The sequence below is a fragment of the Myotis lucifugus genome, unplaced genomic scaffold (genome assembly GCF_000147115.1).
Source record: "Myotis lucifugus unplaced genomic scaffold, Myoluc2.0 scaffold_1, whole genome shotgun sequence".
Classification (NCBI taxonomy): Eukaryota; Metazoa; Chordata; class Mammalia; order Chiroptera; family Vespertilionidae; genus Myotis; species Myotis lucifugus.
In genome coordinates, this window is record NW_005871049.1 from 28202398 (window position 1) to 28218408 (window position 16011).

General features: G+C 39.4%; 1 protein-coding gene across 4 annotated transcripts in view; it reads right to left on the minus strand.

The window, feature by feature from the left end:
- GRIA2 (glutamate ionotropic receptor AMPA type subunit 2) overlaps nt 1-9054 on the minus strand; it is a 116176-nt gene extending 107122 nt beyond the window's left edge. For 2 of the 4 annotated variants that reach the window (XM_006081863.3, XM_006081864.3), the window contains exons 1-2: nt 8032-8609; nt 7361-7501 (exon numbers count right to left, since the gene is read on the minus strand). In XM_006081863.3, coding sequence (XP_006081925.1) covers nt 7361-7501; nt 8032-8119 — 229 coding nt within the window. In that variant the 5' untranslated portion in view covers nt 8120-8609. Of the gene's footprint in view, nt 1-7360; nt 7502-8031; nt 8610-8823 lie in introns of those variants that run through there. The other 2 variants (XM_023753462.1, XM_023753449.1) reach the window with 2 other exon arrangements.
- Between the last annotated feature and the right edge of the window lie 6957 nt (nt 9055-16011).

Here is a 16011-nt window from a genome sequence, read left to right on the forward strand (position 1 = left end):
ATAAAAATAAAACTATAATAACAAATTAGGGCTTTTGCTGAAGCAAATTTATCAATAGAATAAAATAGGACAAAACGGCCCTAGCTGGTTTGGCTCAGTGGATAGAGTGCAGGCCTGCGAACTAAAAGGTCTCCAGTTCGATTCTGGTCAAAGGCACATGCCTGGGTTGCGGGCTTGATCCCCAGTAAGGGGTGTGCAGGAGGCAGCAGATCAATGATTCTATCTCATCATTGATGTTTTTATCTCTCTCTCCCTCCCCCCCTCTGTAATCAATAAAAATATTTTAAAAAATAAGACAAAACGAAGTAAATAGAAAACAAATCCTAAAGATAGACTGCTTGAACAAAAATAGAAAAAAAGGCATGCATATCAAAAATCACACATATTAATGCAAATATTAGAAGAATTGGCTGTGTCAAGAAACTGTGTCCATAAAATTCTCAAAGACATTCACTATAAAATATATTATAATTTGGTACTTAAAATTTCCACTAAAATAATTAACAAGGGAAATCATGATATATAATACCCTGAGGTATGTGTGTGCAGGTGAGGGGGGTAGACTATGACAATTTTGTTTCCATTCAAAAATATTTATAGTCACATTTTGAGGAAAATGCAAAACTAAAATGGAAGCTGTATACACCCAATACACCCAAAACTGTCTGGTCCCTTATAATGGCTTCTTGTATTCTAATCACTTGCAACATGGCTTTTGCATCATCCTAATAACATTTGTAAATCCTCTAAAAATGTGTATTGTACATATTTTAAGCAAATCATTTTTAACATATAGCAATGTAGCTTTAGGGATAAGTAAATAATAACTTTGAACATATCTAACTTTTAGAGGAAAATGTAAAACATATTACACTTTCCTCTAAATAGGATTTAAATCAGATATCAAATAGTTTCTTTTGAAATACAAATGTAGAGCAAAAGCAAAACTTTGACTTTAAAAAGTATAATTTTATAATGCAAAAATATATAATATGTAATGACTTTAAGAGATAGATAATCATTATAGGCCTCAAGGCACTGAGAACTGTGCTAGGGTTTGTGAAAGCTACATAGACAACAATGGCATGAACCTGCCTTCAAGAATGTCACATTTTTCATTCTCCAAGTAAACTTTAAAACGTGTTCATTCTATAAATTAAAATGATAAAAAATGACAAAATAGTTTAAATTGAATAATACTGAAAAATAACAGAGGTAGACTCCTAATCAACACCAATGTAAGAACTACATTTTTTTTTCATCCAAATTAGTAAAATCTTCTCTGAAAACATTTTGATGTTTGAAATTTTTTTAATTGTGGGTGATTTTGAAATTTTAACTTTGAATTCAACAACTAATTTTCATTTTGTAGTGAAGAAACATAGTCATATAACTGGTTTGTCACTTTTTGACTAAAAATTGTCAAAACAAAAAAGCTAATATTTTAATGGTATCTAGAGTAGAATCCAGTTAAAAAATAAAGGAAAATAAATCAATCAGTAGCATTAACATCCCAATAAAATGTTTAAATCTGATATGTACCCTCTGTGAAATGTACCCTTTGCTCCCTTAAAAAAACACACAAAAAAACATAGTTCTGTATATCCATTCAGAGTTCATTTCCTATAATAGCATTTTCTGTGCAGATTAGATACTTCTATCAGTTGTTTTTTAAGCAGAAAAGAAGGAGGAAGAAGAAGGGAACAAATGCAAACTCTTTGAAAACTCAATTATTCAGTAAAACATTCTAAAATAATTAGGAAGCAACTGCTCCTTTTGAGCCTTTCTTAAAATTTTCAGGGCTGTGGGAAGTTTTACAATTTGTGAAGTGTCATTGGAAGAGATTACAAGAAGATCTAAGATTTGGGCATGAATCAGCATCCATGTCAGCATAATGTCACAGTGCATGACCCTATCACTTTAAAGGCTTGATATGAAATGGAAATGCTCTATACCTCCAGTCAGGAGGGTAAAGCCTACAATACCTCAAAAAGGAATAGCACAGGAATAAATTCTTAACATTAAGTGTCTATAGTTTCACACAGTAATTTTTATTCAGTTTCTCTTTTCCTAAAATAGAATATTTCAACCAACACCATTCTTCAATTTCTGTTTAGTATAATCTATTATTTTCTTAAAATTCTCTTCTGGTAAGTGAAATATAAACATTTACCCAAAAAAAATCTAATGAAAATTAATTATTCTTCCATAGAAAGAGTTCTTTCTTTCTTTGTAATCTCTAATTGAATATGACTGAATATTTACACCACTGCATTGTAAGGTATTGTGTACTGGTACATGTGTTCATGGTTTTCTTCACACCATGAATGCTTATCATTGCTTAAAAGAATCCAAGTTGAATCTGGTTTTTATCAAATTTTGCATATCTTTAAGTCGGTAACTCCAGGTTTTAGTAATTACCTCAACAAAAATGGCAAAACATGATAACCCAGCCAATCTATAACTACGTACATGCTATAATTATAAGTATACATATGCACGTATTACATTTTTGTATGTATACAACACACACGAAGTTGCATTGATAAAAAGTGTAATAAAGGCTTAAGAGACATTAATTAATTAGATGAACACAGATACACAATCTGAGATTCATGACCAAAACCCAATGATAAGAAATACACCTTTTAAATGATTATCTGGAGAATCAAGGCTAAAGAGCTAAAATCATATTATTTTAGAATGCTCTCTCTTCCAAGAGGATTTACAATCAGTGCTATTTCTGAATGGCTTTATAACTCAAGTTTACAAAAATATTTAAAATAATCCATTTTAAAAATTAAGTTGAATGCACTTTGTTAAAAGGCATCAGGAATTATCTTTCAAAGAGCATTTTAAATGATTTTTTTTCAAAGTAGGTGCCATTTACGTATATTTTTATTGTTTTCCTAAATAAATTTTTTGCGACGTTTCAAAAGGTATTCAGTGTGCGCAACAGTTTTATGAAAGAACAATATTTTCTCCAACATCTCCATCTGCTGGCTTAGAGAAAAAGTAGATTTTTATCTATTTCTTTAAAATGTAATATTTTATTATTTGTTTTTATGGAATTGAAATATAAAATTATTAAATTATTATTAAACAGATGAATAGCTATTTGTCAAAGTTACTCATGAAATAAATAGAAAGATTTGAGCAAGAAATCTAATACTTATTTTAAATTCCAAAATCCTATGGGACCAAACAATCATGTTTACAGCCCATTTAGACAGTTTTATTTTAAACACAGTTTAGTAATGACAACAACATTAACATTTATTAAATTGTTTTAGAATACAATAGTATTTAGTTTTTTTCTAAAATCTGCTGTTGATTTTATTAACAATATATACTATGTGGTATTAATACATATGCAATATCAAAGTTATTGTTTTCACGACAATTCTGAATTACTGCAATAAACTGCTTTTGTGTAAGAACTACTAGACCATCTTCACATCCTCATACTAAAGTTCTTAGACAAGACCAGAGTGGCCAGTGCACAGGCCTGGAACTCTTGGAAAACTATTCAAAAGGACATGGAGGAGAAAGGTTGAAAAAAAATGAATTAATATAAGAAAAACATTCATTTAGTCTCTGACAACTAGAGGGCATTCAATAAAAATGGGAGGGAGTGGGGAGAAAGAAATTCTTGAGGCCCATCACTGTGGTTTCAACTGTTGAACAATCATGCTCAAAAGCTAGTCTCTTTTTTCTCTAATTTTATGGTTTGCATATTCTCATAATGAATGTTTTTGTTTGAACAGCCTTCAGGGAAAAAGACTGAAAACCTATTATCTGTACCTACGAAGGAAGGAAGGAGGATGACAGGAAAGGGGGGAAGGAGAGGCAGGTGGGGGCGAAGGGGGGGGACAGGAAGGGAGAGAGAGAGAAAAAAGAAATTGGAATCTGTCTTTATTTCCTCAGGTACCCATGGAAACAAATGGGAACAAATAGGTTCTTGCATTATCCTGCTGTGACTGTGAAAGAGAAGGGTGTGGGAGTTCAGTGCCATGCACAGTCATTTACCCACTTCAGAATACAATGACTTCATTTCATTTGCATAACCTTCACCCACTCAGTAGCTCTTGCTGGATCCTTAAGTGGTTGTCAACCTCAGCAATTCCAAATAAGTTCCTCCATCTCAGAAATAAAATTAAATTAGCAAACGAATGTCTTTTGTACTTTGAAATCATTCAAGTATGAAACGCCACTTTCTTAATATGTAAACTTAATCCTGTGCAATTTGTATGGTTTAACTAGGAGAACCAGCTACTTTCTGCACACTTATTGATGACATATATTTAATAATGGAGTTTGAGAGTAGACTTCCTTCGATTTCTGGGAGAAATGAGAGAAAGTCATTTTGGTTTTAGCTGTCAACACATTTGATGCTGCTGCTTCCACACAGAAACATGGACTCCCCTGACTAAAAAGGCAAGAAAACAAAGCTAAGCACTGGAGAAAAATCTTGAGCAGGATGTAAATGATCAAGACGCATCTGGACACATTTGATATTAGAGATTTCCATTCATTTCTTGATTGCTGACTTTGTAATTATAGTTTTATATAAGCATCTTTTTCTCTGAAAAGAGTTAAACTATTTTTACATTTTTTGTTGCCTTATGCAAAAAAAGGATACAAACATTTTACAATCTCCAGAATTTGAAATTCCTAAATGAATAAAGAAACTGAGCCACGCAAATGTTAAATGATTCGCCTAGTCAATGAGTCAATGTCAACTCCAGAAAATTCTAGCCAATGAGCTCTCTTCTATAATAGTGCCTCAGTAGTTCTCTTCAGCAATCAGTAAGATACTTATGACATGGATGTTGCAAATGCCATCATTCTGAAGTCCCATGAGGGAACCTTGAAAATGCATTCAGTTCCTCCCCACCATTTGTTTTAGTGTCCTAGAGTAATTATCCATGGAGGAGTAACTTGGGGATCTGGAGACACGTACATTTTAATTTCAGCTTCATTTTCTGAGCAAAACAAAACAAATGTGTGCAAAATGAAGATGTCACTTTCATTTATTTTTCTCAGGACTGTAGTCAAACAAATTGTGCATGTGTAAATGAAATCCATGTCCTTATTATATGGATGTATCATTCTGTGGAAGTTCTTTGAGTTATATATGTGTTTAATACATTTACATTTCCTGTCTGCATATTCTATTTCAATAAAATTTATATTAAAAAAATCTATTTAAAAATATTGAGACTGAAGACCTAAATTAGTTAACTAACCTAAACTAACCATAACCTTTAATCTTTACAAAGCTCCAATACAGTGATCCGGCATTTGTTCAAGTCAAGGAATTTTCATTTTGTTCACATCCATTATATCTCAGTCAGGCCCTCTTATTATTTTCACCAATGAGTGAACTTCTCAATCATTGACCATTTTCAAAGAGTAGAGTTTTCAATTACTTTCACCTCATTTTAAAAAACTACATACTTCCAGTAGGTTCATTACTTTCAAAGCATTTTCACACTAGTATATAATGAAATGCAGTTAGGTACTTAGAACAGTTGTATGTCAGTCGTAATTCAGGGGGGAAAAACCTGGGAACTTAATATCAAATCAAATGAATAATCCAAATCTGGTAGGTAAATAGGTCAAGTATAAAAACCTTCAAAAATTAAACTATATATACACACATGTATACATAGTAAGAGAGAGAGAGAGAGAGAGAGAGAGAGAGAGAGAGAGAGAGAGAGATTTTCTCCAAGATGTCTTATATTTTCACTTGAAGAGTCTCTATCTTTCTCCTTCCTTACCCCTCCTTCCCATACTCCCTCCCCCTGTTTCTTTTCTCACTTGGTATCAACATTTGAAGAAAACTTGTAGCATTGAAACCTTCTTAAATAGGGTCTTTATAAACAATTTAATCACAGGCATCTAATCTAATAGGAGTATCATAATCTTGTTCTAATGGTCAAAGAAAATTGTTTCATATCTTTAATCATCCGGGTGACAGCGGTTTCAAAATGAGTTGATAATGTTCCTGATATGATAATCCAGCCAACCCATCGAATATATGATTAAGACTTAATATGAGGAAGTGGGATGGCACCAGTGTTTGCCTACTGTGGGAAGAGAGCAGTTGGGCTTTTTTCCTGCGGTAATTTTCCACTAGCTCCTTCACACTGTAGCCAAAATGGGAGGTGCGCCATCTGCAAAGCCCCCTCCAAATTGTCAACTATGAAATACAAACTGCAAACATCAAATCAGGGAAGAATCAGCCCAGCCCATTCGGCAGGAAATGATGGCAGCTGCTGGGAAAAGGGCAGGAAGGTACAGTGGCCGCGCCGCACAGCCCACGCGGGCGCGGGGGCTGGAGCTCCGGGATTAGGGCCGCCGAGCCTCTCCATTGAACCCTGTAGAGACCTAATTGCTTGGATTCCATCACTTTGTAGCCTTGAGAGAGCTTCATCGCGTGGCCCGCAGACCCGCGCGGAGTGAGAGGGCTAATATGGATAACTAACTGCACACACTAAAATGGCTGATCAGAGAGACTTCTCCAGCTTTTCAAACTCAGCCGGATCTAACTGCGTTCAGATCCTCTTCCTCTCGCTGCCCTTGCCGGCGCCAGGCTACCTGAGAACAAAGCGCACCCGGCCGGCGAGGTGGCCGCGGCCTCGCGGGCGGAATTGCCCCTTCAATGGAAACCTGAAGCCCCGCAGAGCGGCGAGAAACGGACACGCTCCCGCTCCCCGGTGCTGGGCTGGGGAGCCCCCGGGCCTGCGCCAGCCTCTCCGCGCACCGCCCCGCGCCCCTCCGGGGGGCGTTATGTAACAGACCCGAGCCCAACTCCGGAACCATTTCACAACTAGTCCTGTCCGAGGCGGATCACACCGGGCTCACGGCGTCTGTAGCGTGAACCTTGGCCCGCAGATCCACACCAGGGCCGCAGGCGAGGGCTGCAGCTGCCTGGGCTCCGGCAGTCCCCGGTGGGATCTACCCAAAAGCCCGACGGCGCGCCCTGGGGAACAACGTGTTCTCTGGGGGCAGGGTGCCACCAGGCGCGCAAGGTGGGGAAAGAAGGGGCAGGGAGAAGCAGTCGGTATAAGCTAGAAACCCCTAAACCTAAGGAAGCCCCCGGGCTCCAACTCCCACCCCACTTCTCCAGTGCGCACACTCTTCAATTCCTTTCGCTCCGTCCTCAACCCGCCCCCCCACCACCACCAGCGGGGGTCCCCGAGAGTGCAGCCACTTTCTCCCCCTCCGCTGTCACACGCACGCGCGTGTGCCGTCACTCACACCCACACACTGAAAGACGCACACACCACCCCGCACTCACACTCGCTGGCTTTCCGCGTGCGGCGCCTGAAAGGCATGAATATTCATTACTTACAAGCATTGGTGACTGCGAAGCTGTTTGCTACCTCCAAATTGTCGATGTGCGGTGTTAGTCTGAACTCCGAAGTGGAAAACTGAACCATCCCTACCCGAAATGCACTGTATTCTTGATCTGCGCCCCTGGGAAAGAGCCCCCCTGCAAAGAACAAACACCAAGCAGGGGAATCGTGTCAGTGCCCGGGAGGAAAAGGAGAGGAGCCCGCTGGTGCCCCACAGCCCAGGAGTCTCTTATTCACGCTAATAAGCGGCATAAGCACATGAGAGGGTTCTGGTAGCTGGGGCTCAAACATCCAAATAGTAACCAAGGGGTCAAGACACAGAGTCTGAGGGCAAGGTAAGGTGGCCAGAAACATTTGCCTTTCCTCCTCATCACGAGCTTTGTATTCAGACCCCTAGAGAATCTGAGCAAACGGGAAAATGTTAAGGCAGAATTAATAAAACCTGGAGGGCAGAAATGAGATTCCCCCCCCCCCCTATTCTATCAAGGCATCGTCTTTTCCCTTTGCTTCATCCTAAGAAAAAACATGTATATTCTAAGCAGTTTAAATCTGGAATGCAGTCAAGGTATGACATAAGTCTACATGACATGAATTAATTTGTTCACTGTGAACAAAGATTACTACCAAATTATGCACAATTCAAAAGCAGAGCACAAAGGATACCTACCTATCTGTATGCTGTTAGAAGAGACACCAAAAATTAGTCCCCATAAAACAGGAGAAAGGAGGGCAGATATATGCATAATCTTTTGCATTTCCAAGAAAAGTAGAGCATCCACAAAATATCCCCCTTGTTCCCCCTTTTCCTCCTCTTCCTTCTGTGGCCGTTTTCCTCAGCACATTAGATCCTCCGCATTTTTGAAACAGCAATTTAGCACCAAGCTGCTACAACCCTGAAGTGGAGGCAGAAGAATTCCTATTTCCCAGGTCCAGCTGGTGGCTGCTGATGCCCTGCGCCCTGTCCCAGCTCCTGAAGTCCAGAGGACTGGCTGGATGCAGTTTTCAGCGGAGCTGCCGCTGTGGTCCCAGGGCTTGGAATATTCAGCACCCTCCCATGCACTCACACACACTCACCCTCTCTCGCGCTCTCTTCTCCCTCCTCTCTCTCTCTCTCTCTCTCTCTCTCTCTCTCTCTCACGCGCGCGCGCTCGCGTACACACACACACAGCAGACACACACATACACACACACACACACGCAAGTCACAGAGAGGGGCAGGCAGTCCCGGACGCGCGTGCGCGGCTCGCAGCAGGCTGCTGGCGCGCGCGCCCACCCCTCCCCCACCCCGAAACCCGCACCCTGCACAGCCCGGGCCGCGTCGCGTGCGCGGCGCTGAGAAAGCGCGGCTCGGAGCCCGGCAGCGGGTTTCCCTTGGCGAGACCTCGGGTCTCGCGAGCGGTCGCGCCCACCGCTCGCTCCTGCCTTTCAGCACCGAGGACAGCGCCCAGCCTGGCGCTACCTTTGTGTCGCCTGTGCAGCTGCCGCGGAGATGCTCCAGCCCGGACCAAATGCAGCAAAGCTGATTTCCGGCTGCTGTGCAGAAGAAGCCGAACTGCTAATTGTTGTTGGCAGTGAAGCGGTCTGTCACCAGGCCCAGCTGTTTTGTGTTAAAAAGTGATGTTTGACTTTTAATTTCAAGAACCTGTGAAACCCACTTAGCGATATCGAAACGCTGCCATTCACCTCACCTGATGGAGCCAAAACGCAAATAAGCAAACAAAAGACCCGTTGAAGAAGTGTTCCAAAATTGGGAACTTTAGCTAAAGATGACATAGCCATGATCCAGAGAAAAACCCCACATTCTACGTATAGAGATTGAATCTTTGAAATCACTGTGCATGGAAATCCAGTCTTTTAGCGTGTGCTCCACTGGGCTGTGATGCCAACGTGCCGAGCCAGCTGGGTGAGGGGAGCTCTCAACAGCCTTCACTGAAGACTCTCACCTGTAGTAGAGACATGTAGGCTTGGTTCCACGGAAGCCCTTTTTTACATACGGATTGAAAACAGACTTTCCCTTTGTTTCAAGAAGGAAAGGCTCCTGAGAAAAAGAAATCAGAAGCTGAAGCATGTCTAGAAAGGGCTCTGAGCGGCAGACCCTTTCCCAGACACACAGAAACCGAATGCGCCAGCGCATTTTGGCTGTGAGTTTGGACACATCACTGCCCACAGAAAGCAAGCTGTTATCATTCAGAACCCACGAGCTCCAGACCACTGGGGGGGGGGCGGGGAGATGAGGGTAGGGATTAAACATTTGTGTGATAGGAGTTAGTGAGGAGGACTACAGACTGGTCTTCCCCGTGTGGAATTTGAGCACTTCATGTGAAATTGCTTGCCAAACCCATGCTGGGAACCTGCTCTGGAAATTCCCTCTGCTGCCCCAGAAATTTGTCACGAAAGTAAATGGCTTTTGTGGTTTAAACAAAGAAATAAAGGAAGATTGAGTACAAGGGACTGTGTCCAGGAGTCAGGAAATCAGAGCGCACAATCATAAAGGGATAACTTGCTAATGTTTCAGAATGTGAAGAAAGTCAGTCTATCACACTGCCTTCCAGTGCAATCATCAGGTGACTATCATTCCTTCAGCCTTGTGTTGACTGTATCATTGAATACTTGCCGCTTAAACACCCTGAGCCTCAATTTTCCCGTTTTGAAAATGTGATTTCAAAATATGGTTTTCCCTGTTTTTGTTTTTTGATATGTATTCCTCAAGCAGGAAGTGCACATATTGATAATTTATTATTAAGCGTAGAGCCTACAAGTAAAAAAAAAAATACCTCACAATATTATCCCCAATAAATTATTTTAGTCTGTTAATAAACACTTCACTGTATATGAAATGAATTCTATGAATTAAAGTGCATTTAGCCTTTTAAAATTAAATAAGAAGAAAAGTAGTAAGAGAGACAATATTTATCCAATTTGAAAGAATAATTGAACAAATCTTATCTACTCAATCCATAATTGAGATGTAAGGCATAAAATACTTTTTCAGATATTTCCTGTTTCTCTCCATTTAATTTTTTTACAAGACAACCTTTGATTTTATACAAAGTACCTTGGAATGAAAGAAGTGAGAGAGCAAAAGAGATAGGAGCTTAGATGTGGAGAAACAGTGATGTTTAAAGTGTAGTTCAATGTAAATTAATTTTTTAAAAAGACATTTCAAAAACTATTTCAAAGTCTAGGGCAACAATGAACTCAAAATTGTCTGAATTACATTCTATAGAAACAAATAGTATAAAATAAGAGTTTGCTGAATCATAGAGCCTTTTTCTGGTAAATGTGTAAGAAATCAGGGTAAACATTACTGTTTACTGACCAATTATAATTTATATGTAAAACATAAATAAAAATTTTAGAAGGCATTTCTTGTAATTCAACTACTATTCTACTAATGTTTCTTTCACAAGGTAGTTTTGTATGTACTTTTCAGAATATATCTAGGTATATTTCCTGCAACACAGCATAATTATTTTACTATTATAATTCACATAACTTTTTCAAATTCACTATTATATTTATACAGCTTATATTTTTCAAACATAGAATACTGTCAATATAAATGTAATAAATTTAAATTGACTGAACTAAATGGTCATGAAAATAAATGTTAAATGCTGTAATTTATTTTGAATGTTTAGGAACTTTTTGTTTCAAGAATATATCTGAAATTGGTCATAAATAAAATCTATTTTGAAAATTTCAAAGCCAGGAGTACTGTTAAATAGAACAGTGTGTATCAAGAAACAGTTTGCTACTTTCTGCCCTCTGCTGTTCAATTTTGGTAATTATCTAAAATATAAGTATTGTTTCTGAAGCAAGGTGTAAATTACATTTAAAACAAGAAGCAATTAAAATATTATCCACCTTATCATTTGTTTGTTTGATTGGCTTTTGTTACAGTTGTTGTGTTTTGTGTGTGTTTAAATATAATTTGTAGCATTAAAGCTAGTAATAAATATTGTATGTAAAATTTCAATTCCTGTTTTACTCAATCTTTGTTTCAATATAGGAAACAATAATTTTTATTTTAAACATGCTTTAAAATGTTTGAGGATTTTATATATGCTTACCCATTCTGCACAGTTTTTATTTGTGTTCTATGATGAAAAAGCTTTGCATAAAGGAATGTCATTGTGTGGGTCTGGGAACGATAATTTTGAAATAACTGGGAGAGCAAATTCTGGCTGATTTCATTATCAAAGTTGGATTATAAATGTGTGTGCAACAGTTCCTAGTGATGGAGTCTCACCAAAGTGACATCATCACTTCCCTTCCTATTGATCCTCTGGAACTGTGAGAATGTAGGCCATCTGAAAGGCTTGGATGCAACTCTGCATTACAAAAGAAGAGCCCATGCTAATGTCAGCAGAAGATACACAGTTAGCAGTTCCTACAGAAGGAACCCAGGTTCCCCAATTGAAACCCTATTGGCTAAGAAAGAGAACGTTTTAAAAATAGAAGAGAAAGCATGAGACTTTTAATCATTCAGGGCTATAAATAGAAATGTTATTCTGGGGAATTTTAGTGCTTTAATTAAGATAAAGAATAATCCTATATAATAAAAGGCTAACATGCAATCAACCAAACGGCGGAACGACCAGTCGCTATGATGCGCACTGACCACCAGGGAGCAGATGCTCAACGCAGGAGCTGCCCCCTGGTGGTCAGTGCACTCCCACAGGGGGAGTGCTGCTCAGCCAGAAGCTGGGTTCACTGCTGGCAAGCGCAGTGGCAGTGGCGGAGCCTCTCCCACCTCCACTGCAGGCGGGCAGTAAGGAGCGAGGGGTCCCGGACTGCGAGAGGATGCAGGTCAGGCTCAGGGCCCCCCAACCCCCCAGTGCACGAATGTTGTGCACTGGGCCTCTAGTATCAATATAAATAGTTATTCAGATTGAGGTAATATTATTTTTTGTGCAACAAAAAATTTAAATCACTGACTAAGATCAATTACATGAACCAAAACATATATATATATATACACAATCTAGAGGACCGGTGCATGAATTTGTGCACAGGTGGGGTCTCTCAGGGTGGCCTGTGGGAATTGGGCCCCCACTCATGCCCCCAGCCTTGCAGCCCCAGCTCACACCCCAGCCTAGTAGCCCTGCAGCCCTTCCTGGCACCCTGCCTTGGCCTGGTGCTGCCCCCACACCTGCTCCACCATTCTGCCTGCAGGGTGATCAATCAGGGCCAGGCCCCCCTGCCTGGCTCCCTCAGCACCTAGGAGCCAGGAGGCAGCCTCGCCCCCCTGCTGCCACTGCTGGTTGCCGTCTGCAGGGCGATCAGCAGGGCAATTGGGCCCTTGCTCACACCTGCCTTGGCCTGGCCATGCCCACTCACCTGCTCCACCATCCCGCAGCAGTCCCGCTCTCGTTTGGGCCCATCAGGGCAGGCAGTGCCTCCACTGCTGCCCGCTGCCAGTGCTGTGTCGCCGTCGCCCACCATGTTCTGTGTCGCCCCCTGGTGGTCTGTGCATGTCATAGCAAGTGGTCGAACTCCCAGGGGAATGACTGCCCAAGGGGATAATTTGCATATTGGTCTTTTATTATATAGGATACTAGTATATAAGTAAAATTGTCTATTTTGGTTTTTAGGGGTTTTGATTATATGAATTTTAATTAATTTTATCCCAAAAGATAGCAATCCTATACCAGAAATATTTATTGGAAAATATTTATTTATTTCAATTCATTAATTCAACAAACTATTAGGGATTACTATATTCTAAATAATGTACTTAATACAGTGAATAAAATGATGGGCATAATGGAAGCTTTCCTCAGGAAGTTCCCAGATTTCATTCAAGTAAACAAACGATTAAGACAATGTGAGAAAGCGACCAGATTTAAAACAGTCACATGATTAAGATAATAGGATGAGGCAAAGAAAAATCTATTATGCACAATGTATCTTGGAGCTCAGGAAGGAACAGAGTCACCAGAGGATAATATCTGAAATTAGTCAAGTAGAGGTTACCTTGGTGAAGAGTTGGGATGTAGCTAGTGAGAAGACTTCATTTTTTAAATTCTATTTTTCAGTTTTATTGAAGTATAATTGATAAGTAAAACAGTAAGCTATTTAAACTGTACAATGTGTTATTTACTATGTGCATACATTGTGAAAGGATTACCTCCTTCCATTTAACTAACACACCCACCACCTCGCATATTTACCCTATTTTCTTTGCTTGTGAGAACATTTAATTTCCACCTTTAGCAAATTTTAATTACACAGCAGTGTTATCAACTATAGTCACCATGTTTTATACAGCAGATACTCAGACTTTATTCATCTTATAACTGAAAGTTTGTACCCCTGTGCCAACCTCCCTATTTCTCCCATTTTCCAGTCCCTGGCAACCACTTTCCCACTCTATTTCTATGAGTTTTATTTCTTCTTTTTCAAGATTCCACAGGTAAGTGATACTATGCAGTATTTGTCTTTCTCTGTCTGGCTTCTTTCTTTTTTTAAAAAAATATATTTTATTGATTTTTTACAGCGAGGAAGGGAGAGGGATAGAGAGCAAGAAACACCGATGAGAGAGGAACATGGATCAGCTGCCTCCTGCACACCCCCCACCGGGGATATGCCCGCAACCAAGGTACATGCCCTTGACTGGAATCGAACCCGGGACCCTTCAGTCCACAGGCCGACGCTCTATCCACTGAGCCAAACCAGTCAGGGCTGTCTGGCTTATTTCACTTAGCATAATGCCCTCCAGATTCATCCATATTGAGGCTGAATAATATTTTGTGGCATGTACATACTACATTTTTGTGATCCATTCATGCATTGACAGACACTTAGGTTGTTTCTATACAAACTAGCTTATAACAAAATAGGTTCACTATTATGAATAATGCTGCAATGAAGATGAGAGTACAGGCATCTCTTTGAGATAATGGTTTTATTTCCTTTGGATGTATAGCCAGAGGCAGGATTGGTGGGTCATATGGTAATTCTATTTTTAATTTCTTGAGAAACCTCCATACTGTTTTTCATAGTGTCTGTACCAGTTTACATCCCTATGAACAATATACAATGGTTCCTTTTTTTCCATATCCTCTCTAGCATTTGTCATCTCTTGCATTTTTAATAATAGTCATCCTAAAAGCTGAGAGGTGATATCTCATTGTGGTTTTGATTTGCATTTCCCTGATAATTAGTGATATTGAGCACCTATTTATGTAGCAGTTGGAAAAAATGTCTTAAGGTTATTTGCCCATTCATTGGATTATTTATTTATTTGTTTGTTTGTTTGTTTATTTATTTATTTTTACTATTAAGATAAATGAATTTCTTCTATCTTTTGGATATTAACCCCTTATCAAATATAGTATTTGCAAATATTTTCTCCTATCCATAGTTTTGAAAGGAGATTTTAGGGGTAAAATAGGCAGGTTTAGGAAATTTTTAGGGATTAGGGGGTCCTTGGGAAAACCACAGGGCTGCAAAGCTGGGAGCTGCCAGAAGGTATACATTTCCATAGAATAAGGGAGCTGGGAACAGCAGAATATATACATTTCCATAGAATAAGGGAGCTGGGAGCTGCAGAAGGTATACATTTCCATAGAATAAGGGAGCTGGGAGCTGCAGAAGGTATACATTTACAGAATAAAGGGAAGGAATCCCCTCATTCAGAGAGGGAAGAGGAAGACCAAAAGGAATATAAAAACAATAAGGGAGAAGAAGAGGGGGACCTCAGTGTGGGGTTTGAGCTCTGAAGCTGCTATAGTGAGTAATCAGAGGGAATATCAAGACTCAAAGAACTGCAGCCTTTACAATCCTTAGAAAAAAGGATTTAGTGGGACTCTCTCCCCTTCCCACATGGGAGTCTGTGCTTGTTTCTCAATAAATTTCCATCTTTTCCTATACCACCTTTTGTCCGTGGTCTCATTCTTCGACTCCACCTGGACAAGGACCTGGGAATCATCCTGCCAGAAGAAACACCATGTGTTCCAGTTCAATTCTCACATTTTAGTTTCCTTTGCGGTACAAAAGCATTTTAATTTGATAGAGGCTTACTTGTTTGTTTTTTTCTTTTAGTGTCAAATCAAAAAAAAAATTATTCTCAAGACCAATGTCAAGTAGCTTACCCTTTATGTTTTCTTCTAGGAGTTTTATGGTTTCATGTCTTATACTCAAGTTTTTAATCTATTTCGAGTTGATTTCTGTGTAAGTTTGGGGTCCTTTCATTCTTTTTGCATATGGTGATCCAGTTTTCCCAAAACCATTTATTTAAGAGACCATCCTTTTCCCCATTGTATATTCTAGTATCATTTATTGAAAAATAATTAACTATATGTATATTAGTTTATTTCTGGGCTTTCTATTCTGTTCTATAGATCTATGTGTCTGGTTTTAATGCCAATACTATACTGTTTTGATTACTATAGCTTTGTAGTATATTTTATCTTCCTATGGCACCATCTTGATTGACCTCAGAACACTTGATTTAAAAGCAGGCATTTCAGGAAAGGCACATGTGTAGTGCAGAGATTATAAGGAGCACAGTCTTTCTAGAATGAGAAATGTGAGTTAAGGAGTAAAAGCAATAAGCCAGATCATGGAAATAAATGTGTAGTTCATCCTATAGGAAAAGGGAACCATTTTGAGAGTTTTAAGTAAAGAGGTGAGATCTTAA